Source organism: Diplotaxodon limnothrissa, linkage group LG11 (genome assembly GCF_057381915.1).
Source record: "Diplotaxodon limnothrissa isolate DT_005_m linkage group LG11, D_limnothrissa_male_GT1.1, whole genome shotgun sequence".
Lineage (NCBI taxonomy): Eukaryota > Metazoa > Chordata > Actinopteri > Cichliformes > Cichlidae > Diplotaxodon > Diplotaxodon limnothrissa.
Window position 1 is genome coordinate 22264830 of NC_140606.1, and position 17724 is coordinate 22282553.

Consider the following 17724-nt stretch of genomic DNA (forward strand, 5'->3'; position numbering starts at 1 on the left):
CTGTTGGCTACACTTAATGCAGGAGAGATGCATTTTCAGCGCTGAGCGGTGTCTCCAGGCATTCCCTTTAGGTTACCTAGAGTCCAGAGTCGAGGCTCAGTAGATATCCCAGCCACTCTGACTCTGCTCATATCAGCTTTGTGTGCCATTAATATTGAAAATGGAAAAAGGCGCTCTCAAATGTGCCACTTTTAAAGCGCAGCTCGTTAATCTTGGCAAATGGGCTTTCCTCTGTGCCATTAATGATTTAAAAGTGACCCAAAATCATTAAGCAAATTAGCTACCACATTCTGGGATGAAGTCAGTCGGGGTAGATTAAGGAAAGTCATTGTACTCATTTTGACTTTATTGTTATTTATAGTTTGCTCTGTAATGACTTTCCACTGTGACAAAGACAAGCTGTTTTTGTGTCTGTGCACTTTTACCGAACTTTTCTGGCCTCACATTGTTGCCCTGTGTTCAAAGTCCATGATCTGTTCTCCTCTTTCTCAGGCTGCCCCTACGACCTGGAGATCAGGGAGGTGAGAAACGGCTCCCTGGTGCTCTTATGGGCTGCTCCACTGTATGAAGGACGAAGCCCCGTCACTGGCTATTTGCTCAAAATCAGCCAGGGTGACCAATCAGAGAACTGGACTGCTCTGAGTGAAAAAACTATTTCTGACACGCATTACAAGGTGAGCGAAGTATAAGCATGTTCAAAATTTAATCAGGTGACAGGGCAAGCGATGACGGTGTGGTTTAGCCTATGACTGGATTGTTATCAGTGTAAAAATGATCTCTGACCTCCATACCAGAATTTCATTACTTTGTGAGTCTGGGGGTAAAAATGTTTAAATGATTGTGATGAATTATGACAGTGACTGTTAAATATTTGATGTGTTTCTAATGACATCCAGGTGTCGGGACTTCAGGTGGGTGAGACCTATCGTTTCCGTGTGTCGGCTATCAATGAGGCTGGCGTGGGTCATGCCTCTCTGCCGTCTGAGCCGGTGATAGCTCAGACACAACCAGGTAAGCTTCTAGACAAACTATACAAATTAAAATTCCTATGTGTATGTAATAATAGGAAAACTGCACACTTGTTTGTTGTTTTTGATGAGTTTTTAAAAAGGAACAAAAGATCTTAGCAAAGATCTCAAATTCGTCTGTCAGATATGAAGGAGGAGTCAGGAGATGGTTAACCCAGCTTAGCATTAACACAGGAAACAGGAACAGCTTTAGCTCTATACAACAAAGCAAACAAGTGGATTTCCTAAAAATAAATCAATAAAAATACATTTTATTTTCATTTTATATCCAGCAAAACATGCAGTACTTTACACAGAGTTCCTTGTAATTTGTTTAAGTAGACTTGAGCTGTAGCTCTAAGGCTTTGTGGAAGGAGAGTATATGACAATTATGTCCTTAAAAAATTAGAAAAGTCCAGCAAAGACCTGACACGGCCGGAGAGATGGATCCACCCTTTCATTTGATCCTTAAACCGTTTCAGAAATTACTCAATGAAAGAGTGGCTGTCAGAACTCATTTTTAAAGTCAGAAAACAGGGAGAAAAGACGGAGAAGTGCCAAGAGCTTGTTAAATTTGATTCACATCACGCCTGATTTTGATCCACTAAAATTATAGATTTTGATGGATTTTAGTGGTAAGCTACTCTCAGCTGCTCTCTTATGCTCATGGGGTTGCCACAGCAAGTAGCTAAACATATTTTATTTGACAGATTTTTATGCCAGATGTCCTTCCTTATGGAACCCCCAAGGGGTGTATGTCTCGTCCCAAATTCCAACTGTGATTTTTCATTTGTTAGGCTAATGTGCAAATCACTGCACTTTGGAACCACCATGGAGTGTCTGATTGGCAATAGCTTAATTTTTTCAGCATGACAATGATCCTGAACAGAATGCCAATGCTGTGAAAGCACACCTGGACAGGAAAACACACAGTGGAACACAGTCATGGATCAGCCCTCCCACAGCCCCGACCTGGACATTATTGAAGCAGTGTGGGATCATCAAAAGGCAGCCAACATCCAAAAAAGAGCTTTGAAAGTCACTATAGAAGTATTCCTGAAGTCCACTTAAAGAAAGCACACTAAAGCTTGCTTAAAAGAGAATAAACATTGATTTTTCAGGCTCCCTGAAATTGCACAAACTTTTGCCTTATCTAATGTGTTTCCATTTATATTCACACATTTCAATACATTCATGCCCTTATTTCTCATTTTCCTTGCAAAATATAAATGAGGAATGGACCAAGACTTTTGGATAGTGTTGTACACCCAAGCAGTGAAAAATATGCACTATCCAGCATATGCACTATGTTCAATTTGGTGCCACTAAATGGACTATTACTTATATAGTCGCATGCTGCTACAACACCAGAAGCACTGTAGAATAAAGTGAAATACACGACCCCTTCTAAGCAGGCTTCTCTTTCTCAGGCACCAAAAACATTGAGATTGGTGTGGATGATGATGGCTTCATATTTTTGGGATACGAAGCTGCTGAGATGAACGATGAGAGCAAATTCCTCTGGAGCAAAAATTACACAGACCCAATTGGTGCTGGGAGAGTGAGAGCAGAAACCAAGACAAATAGGTAGGTTTTTCATGTGCAATGTGGAGCAATCATTATTTTTTCTCTGAAAATGTCTAACAGCATTTATGAACGGGAAAGTGTGTTTGAAGTTAAAAAAGGTAAAAAAGACTCGGTGCATTTCAGTTTCATATTCAAAGAACCACTTGATACAACCGAGGTATAAAAAAGAGCATCGCTGTACACACAACACCACGAGGCTTGAACCAGATAGGCTTCAAGTAGGAGAAGACCACACCAGGTGCCACTCGTGAGAATAGGAAACTGAGGTCAGGACTCAAACAGGCTCAACATTGGAAGACAGAAGATTATGAAACAGTGTTGGTCTGATGAGGCTGGATTACTGCTGCGATATACAGATGGTGGGTCAGAATTTGGCATGAACAGCATTAGCCCGCCCATCTTCTGATAGCTGCTTCCAGTAGGACATCACGCCATGTCACAAAGCTCAAATCATCTCATTCACCAGAGCTCAGTTCAATAGCGCATGTTTGAGATGTGGTGGAATAAGACAGCTTCAGCATCTCTGTACATGCATCCGTTTGTTTTTCATTGTCTGTCAGGTCAGTCCTCACCTTCACAGACCCCTCTGAGGAGGACCTGGGTCTCTACACAGTGAACATGAGCGACAACCCCCAGCAGTCGTCCAGCTACGATTTCACAGCTGAAGGTAAAGTGGTAAACTTGCGAGCACCCCATGCCCCTTTCTAAATGTAACACTCATCAGAATGAAAAATGTTCAGTTGTCTCTTGCATTATTGAAGAAGCTGACGGCAGCAGGAATATACAGAGCCTTTAATTTTAAGCTTTATCAAGCTTTTCTCGCAAGCGAGTAATTATTCTGCTCACAGCCGCTTCCACAAGGTCACTCGCCCAGCAAAGCAGATGGTCTCAATCGATCTTGATCTTCAACTATTGCACTATTCACTAGTACTTTGACAATACAACTGCATTATGTAACCAGTGTTCAGATCAAACTATAATTAACCTTGAGTTTCTGTTGGACTTTTTTTTTCCAGATCTTGAACGGCTCAAAGAACTCAGTTGGCAAGTCAGAAATCCGCGTACGTACTGCTAAGACATTATAATATATGAGGAAGAGCTCACATTGTGCTATCAGCTTATTTTAATCACTGGAATTAGTGTTATTAGTATTTATTCATGACATATTGATCACTTAATCTGCCTTTAATTTATCTTTGGCAGTGATTGCACTGAAGTCGGCCTGGCAGGTGGAGGTTTCTGAGAAAGGCAGTGTACGGCTTTGGCTTCAAACTGAGAGTCTGAGTAATGCAGCTGAGCTCCGTCTAATCTTCAATGACCGGGAAATCTCCAGCACGCCGGTAAGAGCCACTGATCTGGTTATCCTGTGTCCTTGCCAATTTGAGAGTTGAGGAGTTCACAAACCCTGAGAAATACTACCATTGCTGACCTTTAAATGGTTAAGCGTTGTTAATGTAAGAATCTGCCAATGGGCCACTTTTTAAGCTGCTGAAGGTTACTCTATTAGTGTTGAACTGCAGTTTATATCACCTGTGCCAGGTTAGTTTTGGGCCAGCCCACATCAATATCTGAGGAATTCGGTTTGACAATCTGCCGAAATGAGTGAGTAGAGGTCACTTGTGATCTCGTTTGTCTAGGAAACATCTTATTTGAGTGAAGTGACTTGGAAATATTTGCATGAAAGCCATAATAGGAGGTCATCACATTAAAATAAGGTGATTCATCCTTTACGAAAGATATCGGTATCCCATAATCCAACACAGCAGACCCAGATTAGAAATGAAGTCTAGTCTAAGTACAGTTGGATTCTCTGCACATTCAAGACTCTTCTGTGAAGTCCTTAAATTTTTTTTGCATCTTTGTTGACACACCTCATGACATTTTCAATCAGGATCAAGACGTGATTGGGAAAAGGAAGGAGGTTTTTGGACAGTTTGACTAAAAGCTCAGTGTTGTCATGAGATTTTTGAATGATTTGGTTCCATATTTCTGGGCGTGTAAAACAAACTACCAGATATGAAATGCTGAAACATGTCACTAATTACACAGTAATTTGGTCATGGTTTAAATTAAGGGTTATCTGTGATGATCTGTGATGCTGTACAGACATGCTTGTTCACACTTTCAAATTCTTCAAGTGGCCACAAACCAGATTTACAGCTTTCCGTTTCTGCTACGTAATATAGAATACATTTGAATCCCCAGGTAGTGACATCAAAGCTTGCTGAAAATTCCCCCCTTTCATGCTCGCGGCGTGGGAAATTTGCAGATGTCATGAAACCCTACCGGGCGAAAATAATCAGGTGTAGGTGCAAGCATCTGTGTTTATGACAAGTCAGTGTGAATTCAAAACAGCAATTACTGTTTAAACGAACATCCTGAGATGCAGGATGGTGAGGCTATCAACAAAGATGAAGAGCAGGTGTGCGCGGCTACAGACAGGCCTGGAAGCTGTGCTAATTTTACATAGTCTAGGAGAAAAATCAGCTCAGGTGAATGTGGGGGAAAGAGCCAACATCTGGGCAAGGCACATGAAACAAATTTGGACAATGTTCTTCAGGAAAATATAATTTAGGATAGTAAATCTGTAGTTAAAACAATAACATAAACTAATGTTACCTTCTAGTGCAAGAAGAAATAGCTCTTTGAAATTTTGAAATCTGGTATATTAAGAAAAATGTTCCTTTTTCCTTCCTATGACACAACTAGTTGAAATATATTACACTCACCCGACAATTGATTAGACTCACCTGTCCATTAATGCAAATATCTAATCAGCCAATCACATGGCAGCAATATACTGGCTTTAGGCCTGTAGACATGGTCAAGAAAACCTGCAGAAGTTCAAACTGAGCATCAGACTGATGAAGAAAGGTGATTTAAAACCCTTGTGTTGTTCTCAGGTCGAAAATGACCCCAGGTGTATGGCAAACAAGCGTATGGGAATCCCGAGGACATTAAGTGACTTAGAATGTGGCCATGATTGTTGGTGCCAGGCAGGCTGATTTAAGTATTTCAGAAACTGCTGATTTACTGAAAGTTTTCTGTGCAACCATCTCTAAGGTTTGCAGAGAATAGTCCAAAAAAGAGAAAATATCAGTGAGCGCCTATTCTCTGGACTAAATACTTGTCGATAGCAGAGGTCAGAGGAGAATGGCCACACTGCTTTGAGCTGATAGGTTGGCAACAGTAGCTAAAACAACCACTTGGTACACCACAGCCTACCTAAGAACACTTGTTGGCCATGTCCTTCCCTTATTACAGCAGTATCCTCTTATGGCTCTTTTCAGCAGTTCTCTCTTTATCTCAAGCTGTTTCTTAAACATGATCATGACTTCTCTGTACTTAAATGACCTCCCCAGTCACCAGAGCTCAAGCCAATAGAGCACCTTTGGAATGTGATGGAATGGGAGATTTACATCATGGATGTGTCGCCAACAAATCTGCAGCAACTGCATTATATGGACCAAAAGCTCTGAGAAATGTCTACAAAATATTGTTGAGTTTATGCTATGAAGAATCAAGGTAGTTCTGAAGGTGAAAAGGAGCCCAACCACGCACTGGCAAGGTCCAGTTAATAAAGTCCACAGATAGTGTATATCCACACACATCCATTTTTTAACTATTTATCCATCCAGGGTCATGGAGACTTGGACCTTATGTCACATAAGGGTCAGGGTTTAAAAAGAAAGAAAGAAAATTTCTGTCTCAGTAACTATTTGCAACAAAAACAAGGAAGCAAAAAAGCTATTTCAAAAAGATCCTTACCCTATTATTGATAAACTAATGTAATGTTACTGTAATGTAATGTAATGAGAGACCAAATATGGAAAATGTAAAAGTGCAATTCAAAGTCAGACCGCCTAAAATAAAGAAACATTATAATCATAAAGGAACATAAACTGAATGTGAACAAACTTATATGTGTTGTGACACTGAGCACAGAATAATCAGTGCTGCCATTGTAGTTATTGAACCGTGCATTGATGTGTGCACAGAGAGAAAAACAAATACAAGGCAGCATATTTATTGCGGTTTCACAACTCTGTCAGCTACATTTTCTTTGCCCTGGTTTGTTTGCCGCTGCTTTATATTCAGCAGCTTCCATTTATCGCTTGTATTTCATTTTCATTTATTCCATTATTTCCCAATATCAGAGTTCCATCTGAACAGCACTGATTACACATTATTTCTAAATGATCACAGCTGAGGTTTGTGAATTCAAAAGCCATTTAGCTGATTAGGGCCCTTAGGCTTGCCATACATCACAAATCACATCCACCACTGAGGCCTATCAACATGCAAGGCATACACTTATCTTGATGAGCATAAAAGCCGTGAAAATGAGCTCAAAGGCTGTTTTCTCTGTGTCACTGTTTGTTTGCGTGTTTGCATGTGTTATAGAAAAAAAGAAGTGTTTCATCTTCAGTGTGCACATGGCATTTCAGATGCTTTTATGTGACTGTTTCATGATGTATTCTCTCTGTACGAGGAGCCATCTATAGGGTAGTTGCAAGCAGCACGTTCACCTGCCATCTGGGATCATCTGAGCTGATGGGTGTGCTGTATGTGTGGCAACATTTGTTTGCTTTTCTGCAGCACCGCAAGATCAACTTTGACAAGGCCAAAGGTTTGGTGGAGATACTGTTTGATCAGCTCTCTCAAGAGGATGAGGGCTCGTACACGGCACAGCTGAGAGACGGCCGCGCCAAGAACCAGTTCACTTTGGTCTTTGTGGATAAAAGTAAGTCATTCTCTCATATTAAGTGAGTAGTGCTAAATCTGAGGACCGATAAACAAGGAAGAGCTGCACAGAAAAGCAGGCATGTCACAAAAGGTACTTAATGAATAAATAAACACGCTACTGCAAAAAACCCAAAATGCAGCCTTAACTAAAATACATCTCCCTCCCTTAATAATTTAGAAACACAGAAACACACATAAAAGGGTGAAAACCATTCAACAATAATACAAAAATAATGATGCAAACATCTCAGATAACTTATATTATTTGCAATGCAAAAATAAAAAGCTCAAAAAAGCTAATGGGAACTGTTGATTCCAGATTTTCTCTTCACTTTTACACCACACCCCCACTCAGTGAGTTTTACCCTCATGCGCAGGTCATCGAGAAGTGGAAGAAAATGGAAAACTTGTTGAACATGTTGGTTGTGGAGAGAAATTGACGTGCTATGATCTGAAAAGGTGGTGATGCAAAAGAGCATTCAAAAAAATGTCTGCTGATATTGTTTCGTGCAGCTTTAGGTGATTTATTTAATAGTGCTTAGATGTAAAAATTGGATTTTATTTGCTGATGTGTGCCATGTGTGTCTATATTGATAAAGGATATATAAACACAGATATTATATTCCTTACAGCAGAGGTCCCCAATCTTTTTTGCGCCACGGACCGGCCTTTAAGGTGTCGCGGATAAATACAACAAAATAAAACTAGTACCGGTACCGAAAAAAAGAAGATTTATTCCTAACACACGTGAAAAGACCCAGGAAATCCAAGTTAACGATAAAAACAATAACAAACTAACGCTGAAAACCGATAAAAACCCTGAAAACCATACATTTCACACCTGAGCCTCAACTCTCGCGGCCCGGTACCAAACGACTCACGGACCGGTACCGGTCCGAGGCCCGGGGGTTGGGGACCGCTGCCTTATAGTATAAATACAACTTCAACAGGTTGAAATCACTTCTCATCTGATTAAGTGTCATTTCGATCTTGTTTGGGTTCATTCTTGCACTCAGTCTGACGCTGTCTGTGTCTCTGTCAGAGTTTCGTGAGACGCTGGCCTTGGCTGATGCAATCCGACATGACAACAAGAGGAAGACTGGTAAGAAATCTTCCACACATCAAAAACAACTAATGCAATCAGAGCCGACAGTCAAGGACCATCACGACAGCCAGTGGCGCAGATATTCTATGATGATTGTTTGCCCTAATGCTGAGAAATGTCTTTGTGAACTGATCTTATTCATTCAGTGATGCCTTGTTGCTTTAAAAGACTTTTTTTTATCTCATTCCAAGGTGAAAGCTAATAGTTGCAACAGGCGTTCATAATCGCTGTATTGATGAAACATATTAAAATTAGAGAGTTGCATAGAGAGAGACATGAAGCTTCCTGTGCCGCTGAATTCTCTGTTTTCATCACCTGAGCTCTGAGACCTGATACGAGAGGTTCTGCTCTAAAACTCTTTTGTGTGTAGAGGCCAATGTCCCAGTGTCTGTTTGTGTAAACAGAATATCTCAAATCAAATCCACTATTCAAAGTCCACGTGAGACCCAAAGTCCACAGAACTCGTTCTGTCTATTACAAGCAGAATACTAAGCTATAAAAGAAAAACCAGCTGGGGAAATCTTTCCTGCAGTATGTTTCCTGATTAAATCATACCATAATTCATATTTCAGACACCTACCACTGTGCGTGTACTGAACATACTGTTATGAATGATGTGTTTTGAATAAATTAAATGATCAGTATGGATGGATAATCATTTATTTTGTTTTCCAAGGTCCTTATTTCCAGGAATTCTTGTCCTGGAGTGTAAATGAGGATTGTGAATTAATTTTGAAGTGCAAGGTACTTTTATATTTTTACATATTATATGTCCGAATACTGACATATCTCATTTATACTAACCACCAGAAAATAGTGCTACTATAACCATTTTAGTAGTATTATGCTAACTCTGTTATCACTTATTGACTAATGTTTGTCACATCAACAATTTTAAGTCTGAGCTGTTCCAAGCCTTCTCGTCTTTTTCTTTCTGTCATTCCACTTTAATCTGTCCAAAGAGGCCTGTTTCATCAGTTAGCTGATGAATGGTTTTCACCTCGTAGTGATTAATAAGCACAATGTGGACAAAAGTACTGGGATACACAGGAGTTGCTAGGCCATGGAAACACATGCAATGAAGCTCCTAATACAGAGTTTTATGCTGATGTTGATGCCAGAAGAGGTTTGAAACTCAGTTGTTGGGTCAGTAGGACACCACGTGCTTTAATAGTTAGTTTCTTTGGTTCCTTTAAGCTTCCATGTTACAATAATACCACTTACAGCTGATTGTGTTATATGGAAGAAAAGTGAGGTCTTTTCTTCCACAAAGGCAAAATATATGGCTAGGTCCCTATATTTTCATGTGGTTCAAAGATGTGGCTCAATACTTTTGTCCATAAATTGCAAATGTATTAGATCATCACCCAATATAAGTTTTATGCCACAGCTGCACCAAAGCATTTTCCTGTAGATCTCCATCTACCAGTCTGTGGAAGCTCTCAAACTAAAATGATATTTTTAATGCTATAATATAATTCTTGTTGTTATTCATGAATTTTCAGAATTACTGGTTTTAGAAAAAAAGCTTAAAAATTGTTTTTTTTTTATTAAAATGCCAAATTACAGTTATTTACTTGCATTTCTGAATGAAAAAAATCATTTTAGTGGTTGAATGTTTTACTTTCTAATTTCAAATGTGGGTATGAACATAAAATTAAACATATAAATGGTTTATTTGCCAAATAAAAAAACAACGATTTTTAGTTTCAAATGAGTTTTTGACAAATTTTTTGAATACTTGTGTTTTCTTGTTTTTGCGATAAGTACTCTACTACATTTGTTAAGCACTGTATTTGCTCTAGTGCAGATGTAGCCTTTGATAAATTGTGTGCCTACCTCCTGGATCGTGTTCTTCATTTGGATAGATGTTTGTTTGGATGAGGTCATTTTTAATCATTTAAAGGATTCAGTGATGAACCACCTCTCTGCCTTTTAATGTGGCTGAATTCACCGGTGATCATTCTTTGTTTGGTTTTTTTTATCAGAACTAACTGAACTGTTTGTCTGGCCACATTGGTTGTTCTTGTTTCTCTGTAGCAGACTTGTTTTATTTTTGCATTTTTGGACAGCCTGTTTTACTTGAGAGCTATTTTGGCCAAATGTTACAGACTTCATAGCCACAGCTTCCAAATGCAAATGTGAAACTTCTTATCGTCACCATCTTTTGTATTCTCTTGTGAAGAAAGAGTGAAGGAACATTTCAACCTCTGCAGTCCCTGAAAGTTTATCCAATTTCTTACATTAAAACTGAAATTATTTAGGCACATAATTATCTTCCTATAACTCCAACTTGAATGGATTTTGGCAGTCTAGAGTGACTGAAAAGAAATGTGACAGTATAATAACATATGAGCCTCCTTGTAACCCAAAGCTAAAATACTAACATAACCCAAACAAGATGAAAGGACCCACAATTTTTGCACCAGCTTTTGAGAACACTTTGTGCTGTTTTTACAGGTGTTGTTTATCTCTCTTGACGCAGGTGACAAATGCAAAAAAGGAAACATCTCTCAAGTGGTTTAAGGATGGTTTGGAGGTGACTCAGGTTGCGTATGATCCATCAACAGGGGTCAGCGTGCTTACTATCCCACAGGTATGCATAATGATTGTGTCCTGTTCTATTTTCAGATAAGGCAAGTATGAATCATCACACTGTAGCTGATGTAGAGAGCGAAAGGAGATAAACAGAGTGACAGCTGACATTTATAGGATTAAGTCTACATGAGTCTTAACCTTGAGATGAATCAAGATTCACCTTGAAGTGAGCCTTGCCCTGGAAATGCCTCTTAATCAAATATTTGGTTCTCACAGATATCACATACTAAATGGTGAATGTTCTGAATATGTTTAACTTTTACACAGTAGATGATTTCCCCCCCTCAGGTTACAAAGAAAGAGGCAGGCTCGTACAGAGCTGTGGTGTCAGACGGGAGAGGAGAAGATGTGAGCACCTTGGACTTGCTGGATGAAGGTGATACTTGATTTTCTAGCCAAACAAATATTACTGCTTTTTGTGTTATTTGATTTATCATGGAAATTAGTCATTTAAAATAAAATATAAAAATCTATTTGAATATGGATGATTGTTTTTTTTAATTTGCAGAGTATGACAAGCTTCTCCAGCACCTGAGTAAACAGTGCGGTAAGTGACACGTATTCAGAAGAACAATCTTGGTGAAATGTGCCAATGGCTTGTTTTCTACATCAGGTGAGCTGTGTCGGGATGGGGATAATACACCTGAAAGCCATGTTGATTAGCTGTTCCGTGCCCAGAATATTACTGTGCCGAGCACCCCAGATAACAAACACTTTGTTTTGAATTGCTAAAATATATCCAAAATGTGCTATTATATTAATCGAGAGTCCCACCCCCATATAGCGATATCAGCCAGCTCACTGAAGATTCAGAGCACCGGTGAAGGCTTCAAGCTCTACTGCTCACTTAAATACTACATAAGCTTCCTGAAGACCAGCTGGTACTTCAAGTGAGTTCACAAAGAGAACACTTCTCTGATCTAACATCCAATACCTGCTTCAGACATATAACTATTTTAAATAGTTATATGTCTATTTTAAATTAAATTAAATTATATATATATATAATTTAATTTAAAATATATATATATATATATATATATATATATTAGAGATGGACCGATCCGATATTACGTATCGGTATCGGTCCGATACTGACCTAAATTACTAGATCGGATATCGGAGAAAAATAAAAAATGTAATCCGATCCATTAAATATCACGAAAGCACCTCACAAAACTTGCAACATGCCGTAACTCACCTCAGAACGTTAGCACGTCGGAGCAGTATGCATCACGTGATAGAGCAGCTGTGGCATGCGGGACCTGTCGGTGGTCTGGATAGCATGTGGAGCTTCGCTAGCAACCTGGCATTTCATCTCCGACAAAGTTATCCCCGAGAGAAGTAAAGCAAGTGTGTAAGTCCATCTCTGAATGTTTGTAAAGCATTCCCACGTTAAGCTTAACGAGCGACTGCCTCTCGCTCTTCGGCTGCTACTTCAATCGTGAAACTGCTAATGATCAGCTGATCGGCTTTTCTGTCGCGAGTCCGTTTCTCTTGTTTGTTTTTGGTCCACTTTGCACCAGAAAGAGGAAACCAGCGGCTGAACAACAGCAGCACGTTTAAGCTTGATAAGCTGTTGTTAGAATTTATTTAATATTACTTTCTACTCCAGGATCTTTTTCTACGTAGCTGACGCTGGTAACTGTGCAGGGGCGGATCTAGCAAAGTTTAGCCAGGGGGGCCGATAGGGCATTAACAGGGAAAAGGGGGCACAAAGACATACTTTTCTTTCTTATTCTCATTTAAAATGTCGAGTTTTTAATAAATAATTATCTGACACCCAAAGTTTTAATTTGATGTAAAATGAATAGAAGTCAATTACTGTATATAGTGACTATTAAGTCTAATATATATACCCTAGTAAGCTATAGTACTTTTTACTTTGGGAAGGTACCATCTGTGCAGTCTGCAATTTTGTTGAAGAAAGATGTTGAATCTATTTAATATTTCTTGAAAAATAATTGATTTCTGTGCATTTTTTTTTTACACTGCATCAAATTAAGGTTGATTACGTCGATTAAGCATCATGAGGTGGAGCGTGAGGGGTGGTTCCCTATTTTTTATTTATTTATTTTTGTTGTTGCTGGGAGTTGGAACCCTATTAGATAGGTTGCTTAATATTTACGCTAAGTACTCTTTAAAATACCAGAATAGGGAGGATGGTGTAGGTCTAAGTTTATTAGATTGATCAGTATTGCTGAACTATGAAATATTTTTTTTGTATACAGGTATAACAGAATAGCTTTAGTGTAGTTGTTGTTTTAAACTTGAGTATGAACTTGCAGACTTGCAAAATGCAGCAAGATATTTTAAAAAACTGTTTTGTTGATTAAAAAAACACTATATCGGATTCATATCGGTATCGGCAGATATCCAAATTTATGATATCGGTATCGAACATAAAAAAGTGGTATCGTGCCATCTCTAATATATATATATATATATATATATATATATATATATATATATATATATATATATATATATATATATATATATATATATAAAATTTAATTTAAAAAAAAAAAAAAAATATATATATATATATATATATATATATATATATATATATATATATATATATATATATATATATATATATATATATGTGTGTGTGTGTGTATAATGAAGTAATTTTAATCTAAAATAAGATGAATCTTCTTCCTAAATCCCAGAATTTGATACTTTCTCTATACATCTCTATATATATCTATCCTGCACATCAATAGCAAAGCAGTAAAAGGAAACAAGTTGCTCTATTAACCTCTGTTTATGCCATAAATACATTTTCAATGTAATGGATTGTAATAGTTGTACATTGTAATGGAGAACTGTGATATTAGTACCGCTGTCCGAGTACTTCATCTACCACTGCGTGATAATTTACCTCAACACTTGTTTTTATGGGAAAGTCTGAGGCTGCTTCCCTTACATGAACAGGCTGTAAAACGTCTAATAAAGTTCAACAGCTACATGTTAAAGACCTAAAAATAAAAGAGCCTTGATGTCTTTGATGTGTACATGCAAATCTGCACACTAAAATATCCTATTCATCCTCCTCATATGCTTTACAAAGAACATAGCCTGGAAACAGCCTTCAAATTCTTAAACTGCTAGCACCCCCTGCTGGATCATTCAATGATAACAGCAAATGATAATATTTTAAAGGCTCCTTAACGCCATTCCATTTTTCATTAGTCTCTTTGCACTAATCAGTGCTAAAAATGCTTTAGCTGTGATGTAAAGGAAATCATTTCTCACTGGCTGCCACACTGATCTAACATAACTGTATTATATAGTAACTTTAATATACGGCAGTACATAACTGTGTACATGCTCTTCTCCATGCTTAGAGAGAAGAGGATTGACGAGGAAGCCAGAACAAAGCCTGGCAGCAGCATGCAGAAGGTTTGGATTGAAATCTTCAACCCAACAGAGAGCGATAAAGGAAAATACACATTGGAGATGTTTGATGGCAAAGAGACACACAAACGGTTTCTTGACCTGTCGGGAAAAGGTGAGTGCAAATGTCATTTTAGTTTAAAGGTTTTAGATTGTGAGATCGTTTTTTCCCCAGATTTTTTATTGTGATTATTTTTCAAACATCCAACAGCTTTTGATGACGCTCTGTTGGAGCACCAGAGGTTAAAGTAAGTGCTACACCCAATGCACTGGATGAGATATCTAGGCTTTTACTGACACTGACAGAACAGTTTTCCAAAAGACAGAGGTTTTACTTGAAAACAGATTATCGTTTCCTGACACTGTGCAGTTCATTTTGATCTAACCCTTTGTTTTCATCCCTCAGGCAGCTGGCCATTGCAGAGAAAAGTGAGTGATAGGTTATGTGTTAATCCCAGGACATTTCTTTCCGTGGCAAAGATTAAAAGATTCTATATCATATGCCAGCAGAGAGTTATTTTTGCCTTTTTGTTTCAGATCGGGCTAAAGTGACAAAAGGCCTTCCTGATGTGGTAGCCATTATGGAGGGCAAGGTACAATAACTGTTTAAATCTTGCATATGTGCTTCTCTCTGTGACCTGCCATTTCATATCTTGTTTGCTCCTTCTCTTCAGTCTCTGTGTCTGACGTGCTACATTGATGGCGAACCAGCCCCAGAGATTTTCTGGCTTCGTAACGATAGGGAGATATTCAGCCAGGATCACTTTACAATCACTAAGGCGCCCAAGTGCAGCAGCATCACTATAAACAATGTCAACATGGAAGATTCTGGAAAGTACAGCATCTTTGTACGCAACAAGTACGGCTCTGAAACGGTTGACGTGACCGTGAGTGTTTACAAGCATGGGGAGAAACCTCCAGCTAATGCAGTGGAGTTGAGTTAGGACTCCAAACTGAGTCAAAAATCGATATTTCTGCAGGGAGTGAGGGTTTACCAAGATCTGCGCACATGTTACTTTTGAGAATTTCCTGCAAACAAACCACAGTATCCTCTACACCAGGATTTGCTTCTACTTTATTTGATGTGTCTAGTATTTTGCTTAATGAAACTCTTTTTGGCTGATTATCTTATAAAATACCACTATAGTAGCCAGTGTTCTGCAGTAAACAATGGTAGCATTTTCTGTAAGCAATTAGATACATATAGATATGATATGTAATTGACATTACGGAGCTAGTTTGCTGGCTTTTACTTGCTCCACTAGCACTGAATTTGGACTGCATTTTGTCATTTATCTGCTTTTGGTCATGCTGACAGTTTCAACAAGTCTCGCTTTAAGTGCTTTTGAAAAACCCTAAACTCTGATCTTAGTTTCCGTTGAAGCAGATTTGTATTTTGTGTGTGTGTGTGTGTGTGTGTGTGTGTAGTGAATAAAGGGATTTACAGCAATTTTTCTCTAGTGGATTACTTCTAAAATAGATTTTGCAATGAATGATTTCTTTTCCACTCTGGAAGCAAACAGTCCGCAGTGTCATTAACCTTTCTACTTTACCTCAGAGTGGTAGATTTACATTAGCAGGCTGGAGACGTGAATGAGGTTCAGTTAAGGTCTGCATATTAGTCATGTTTATGAAATGCTTTCATTTAGCATTTTCTTCTTTTCATCCTTAAACTCCTCTACGATTTGATATCCTTCTGATAAAAGGTTCGATTCTTTGTTTGTGTGCTCTTTTGCTGATTCAGATCCTTTGTCATAAATTGCAAGTGGAGCCTCAAAGAAGAATAGCTGTTCCTTTATAATACTAATGAGGATCAAAATAGTCAAGCTGTGAAATAGGCTGGCATGCATTTTACTGCTAAGTCCATGTGTGATCTGCACATCTTTCACACCAGTGAAGCTCTTAAACGCTAAATTTACTGAATTTACTAAATTTACCAATATGAATTGACCTTTGGTGAACGCTGTGTCGCCACATAGGTATAAATGAACTCCAGGTTATTCAAACATGTGATTACTTCAGAGGACATTGTTACTCATTAGACATAGCACTGGGAGCCCTATACCATCAAGTATAAGAAGGTGGGGCATACGCTAGCAATCTCCACATTGTGTTGAGCTTCACACAGCTGCCTCAGCCTCCCGCCACCTCAGTGAAGGAGAAGCCAGACCTAAACAACATGGACTTCAGTGGAACGTGGCAGGTCTATGCTCAGGAGAACTATGAGGAGTTCCTCAGGGCCATGGGTGAGAAAAAAGCTGGGCGGTAAAGAAAAAAATCGATTATTTTCAGTAGCTGAAGTTGTAGGTTATTGTGCATAAATTAACAATATACATGTGTTCTGCTTAACAGAGCTCCCAGAAGATGTCATCAAAGTGGCCAAGGACGTCAAGCCAATCACTGAGATCAAGCAGAGTGGCAATGACTTTGTCATCACCTCCAAGACTCCCGGAAAGTCCGTGACCAACTCGTTTACCATCGGCAAGGAGGCTGATATCACCACCATGGACGGCAAGAAGATCAAGGTTACTCATTTTTATTTAACTTCTTTTTTTATATGAAATATTATCTTGAATGCTAATTTACTTCAGGATGATGCAACTTTTGAGAGACTAAAAAAATGCTGCATTCTCTTTATTCGTGAATCATACTCATATTTAGTAAACTGCCCCATTTTGTGTTATGGCAACAGTACCACTGTTAAATTGGTCACTTATTGCTGCATCTGCTGCTTCTGTTTGACTAAAGTTCGGCCATCTGTGTCTAAGAATACTCCTCTTCCTACTGGAAAAGTAAAGTAAAATAAAATGACATGTTAGTGGGCCTGAAGATGTGAAGGGTTTAAATTCATTTTCTTGTCTGTTTTGAGGGTTTCTTTATGTGTATTGTCTCTTCCACTTCTCTGCAGTGCATTGTCAATATTGAGGGCGGCAAACTGGTCTGCAAAACTGACAGGCTCCGCCACGTCCAAGAGCTCAAAGGAGGAGAGATAGTTGAGGTAAAGTCCACCTTACCAGAATTCAGACAGTAGCAGCATCAAAAACCAAACAAACTATTTGCTGGATTATAATCTTAATATTGTCTGTAATTTAAAAGTGTTTTCTTTTCTTTATCCAATTTCAGACTTTGACCATTGGGTCGACAACTCTCATCAGAAAGAGCAAACGGATATAAACTTGGCAGCGAAGAAAGCAGTGTCTATTTAAATAAAAGTGTTGATTAAAAAGAGCAGCGTGTGTCATATTTCTGTCCCCTTATATTTGCAATGGTCTTAAT

At 38.6% G+C, this 17724-nt stretch overlaps 2 protein-coding genes across 2 annotated transcripts in view; both read left to right on the forward strand.

Annotated features, from left to right (window-relative positions):
* Positions 1-15581, forward strand: part of myom3 (myomesin 3) — a 74902-nt gene extending 59321 nt beyond the window's left edge. Inside the window, exons 19-36 of the mRNA XM_085366359.1 lie at positions 493-674; positions 897-1011; positions 2438-2594; positions 3155-3261; positions 3611-3655; positions 3798-3934; positions 7194-7338; positions 8383-8442; positions 9122-9189; positions 10931-11041; positions 11332-11419; positions 11552-11590; positions 11828-11933; positions 14400-14563; positions 14660-14696; positions 14855-14877; positions 14986-15041; positions 15123-15581. Coding sequence (XP_085222485.1) covers positions 493-674; positions 897-1011; positions 2438-2594; positions 3155-3261; positions 3611-3655; positions 3798-3934; positions 7194-7338; positions 8383-8442; positions 9122-9189; positions 10931-11041; positions 11332-11419; positions 11552-11590; positions 11828-11933; positions 14400-14563; positions 14660-14696; positions 14855-14877; positions 14986-15041; positions 15123-15392 — 1910 coding nt within the window. The 3' untranslated portion in view covers positions 15393-15581. The remainder of the gene's footprint in view (positions 1-492; positions 675-896; positions 1012-2437; positions 2595-3154; positions 3262-3610; positions 3656-3797; positions 3935-7193; positions 7339-8382; positions 8443-9121; positions 9190-10930; positions 11042-11331; positions 11420-11551; positions 11591-11827; positions 11934-14399; positions 14564-14659; positions 14697-14854; positions 14878-14985; positions 15042-15122) is intronic.
* A 956-nt stretch (positions 15582-16537) lies between these two features.
* Positions 16538-17679, forward strand: fabp10a (fatty acid binding protein 10a, liver basic). Its single transcript, XM_085365358.1, has 4 exons — positions 16538-16694; positions 16801-16973; positions 17357-17446; positions 17572-17679. The coding sequence occupies exons 1-4, from the start codon at positions 16628-16630 to the stop codon at positions 17620-17622; spliced, it is 381 nt and encodes a 126-aa protein (XP_085221484.1). The 5' UTR covers positions 16538-16627; the 3' UTR covers positions 17623-17679.
* Positions 17680-17724: the final 45 nt, after the last annotated feature.

What these genes read in the sequence shown, in the direction of transcription:
- fabp10a (XM_085365358.1), top strand. Translation starts at nt 16,628, where the DNA reads ATGGACTTCAGTGGAACGTGGCAGGTCTATGCTCAGGAGAACTATGAG. An exon ending in GGAGTTCCTCAGGGCCATGG is followed by an intron (nt 16,695 to 16,800) that starts GTGAGAAAAAAG and finishes TCTGCTTAACAG; the next exon opens with AGCTCCCAGAAGATGTCATC. An exon ending in TGGACGGCAAGAAGATCAAG is followed by an intron (nt 16,974 to 17,356) that starts GTTACTCATTTT and finishes ACTTCTCTGCAG; the next exon opens with TGCATTGTCAATATTGAGGG.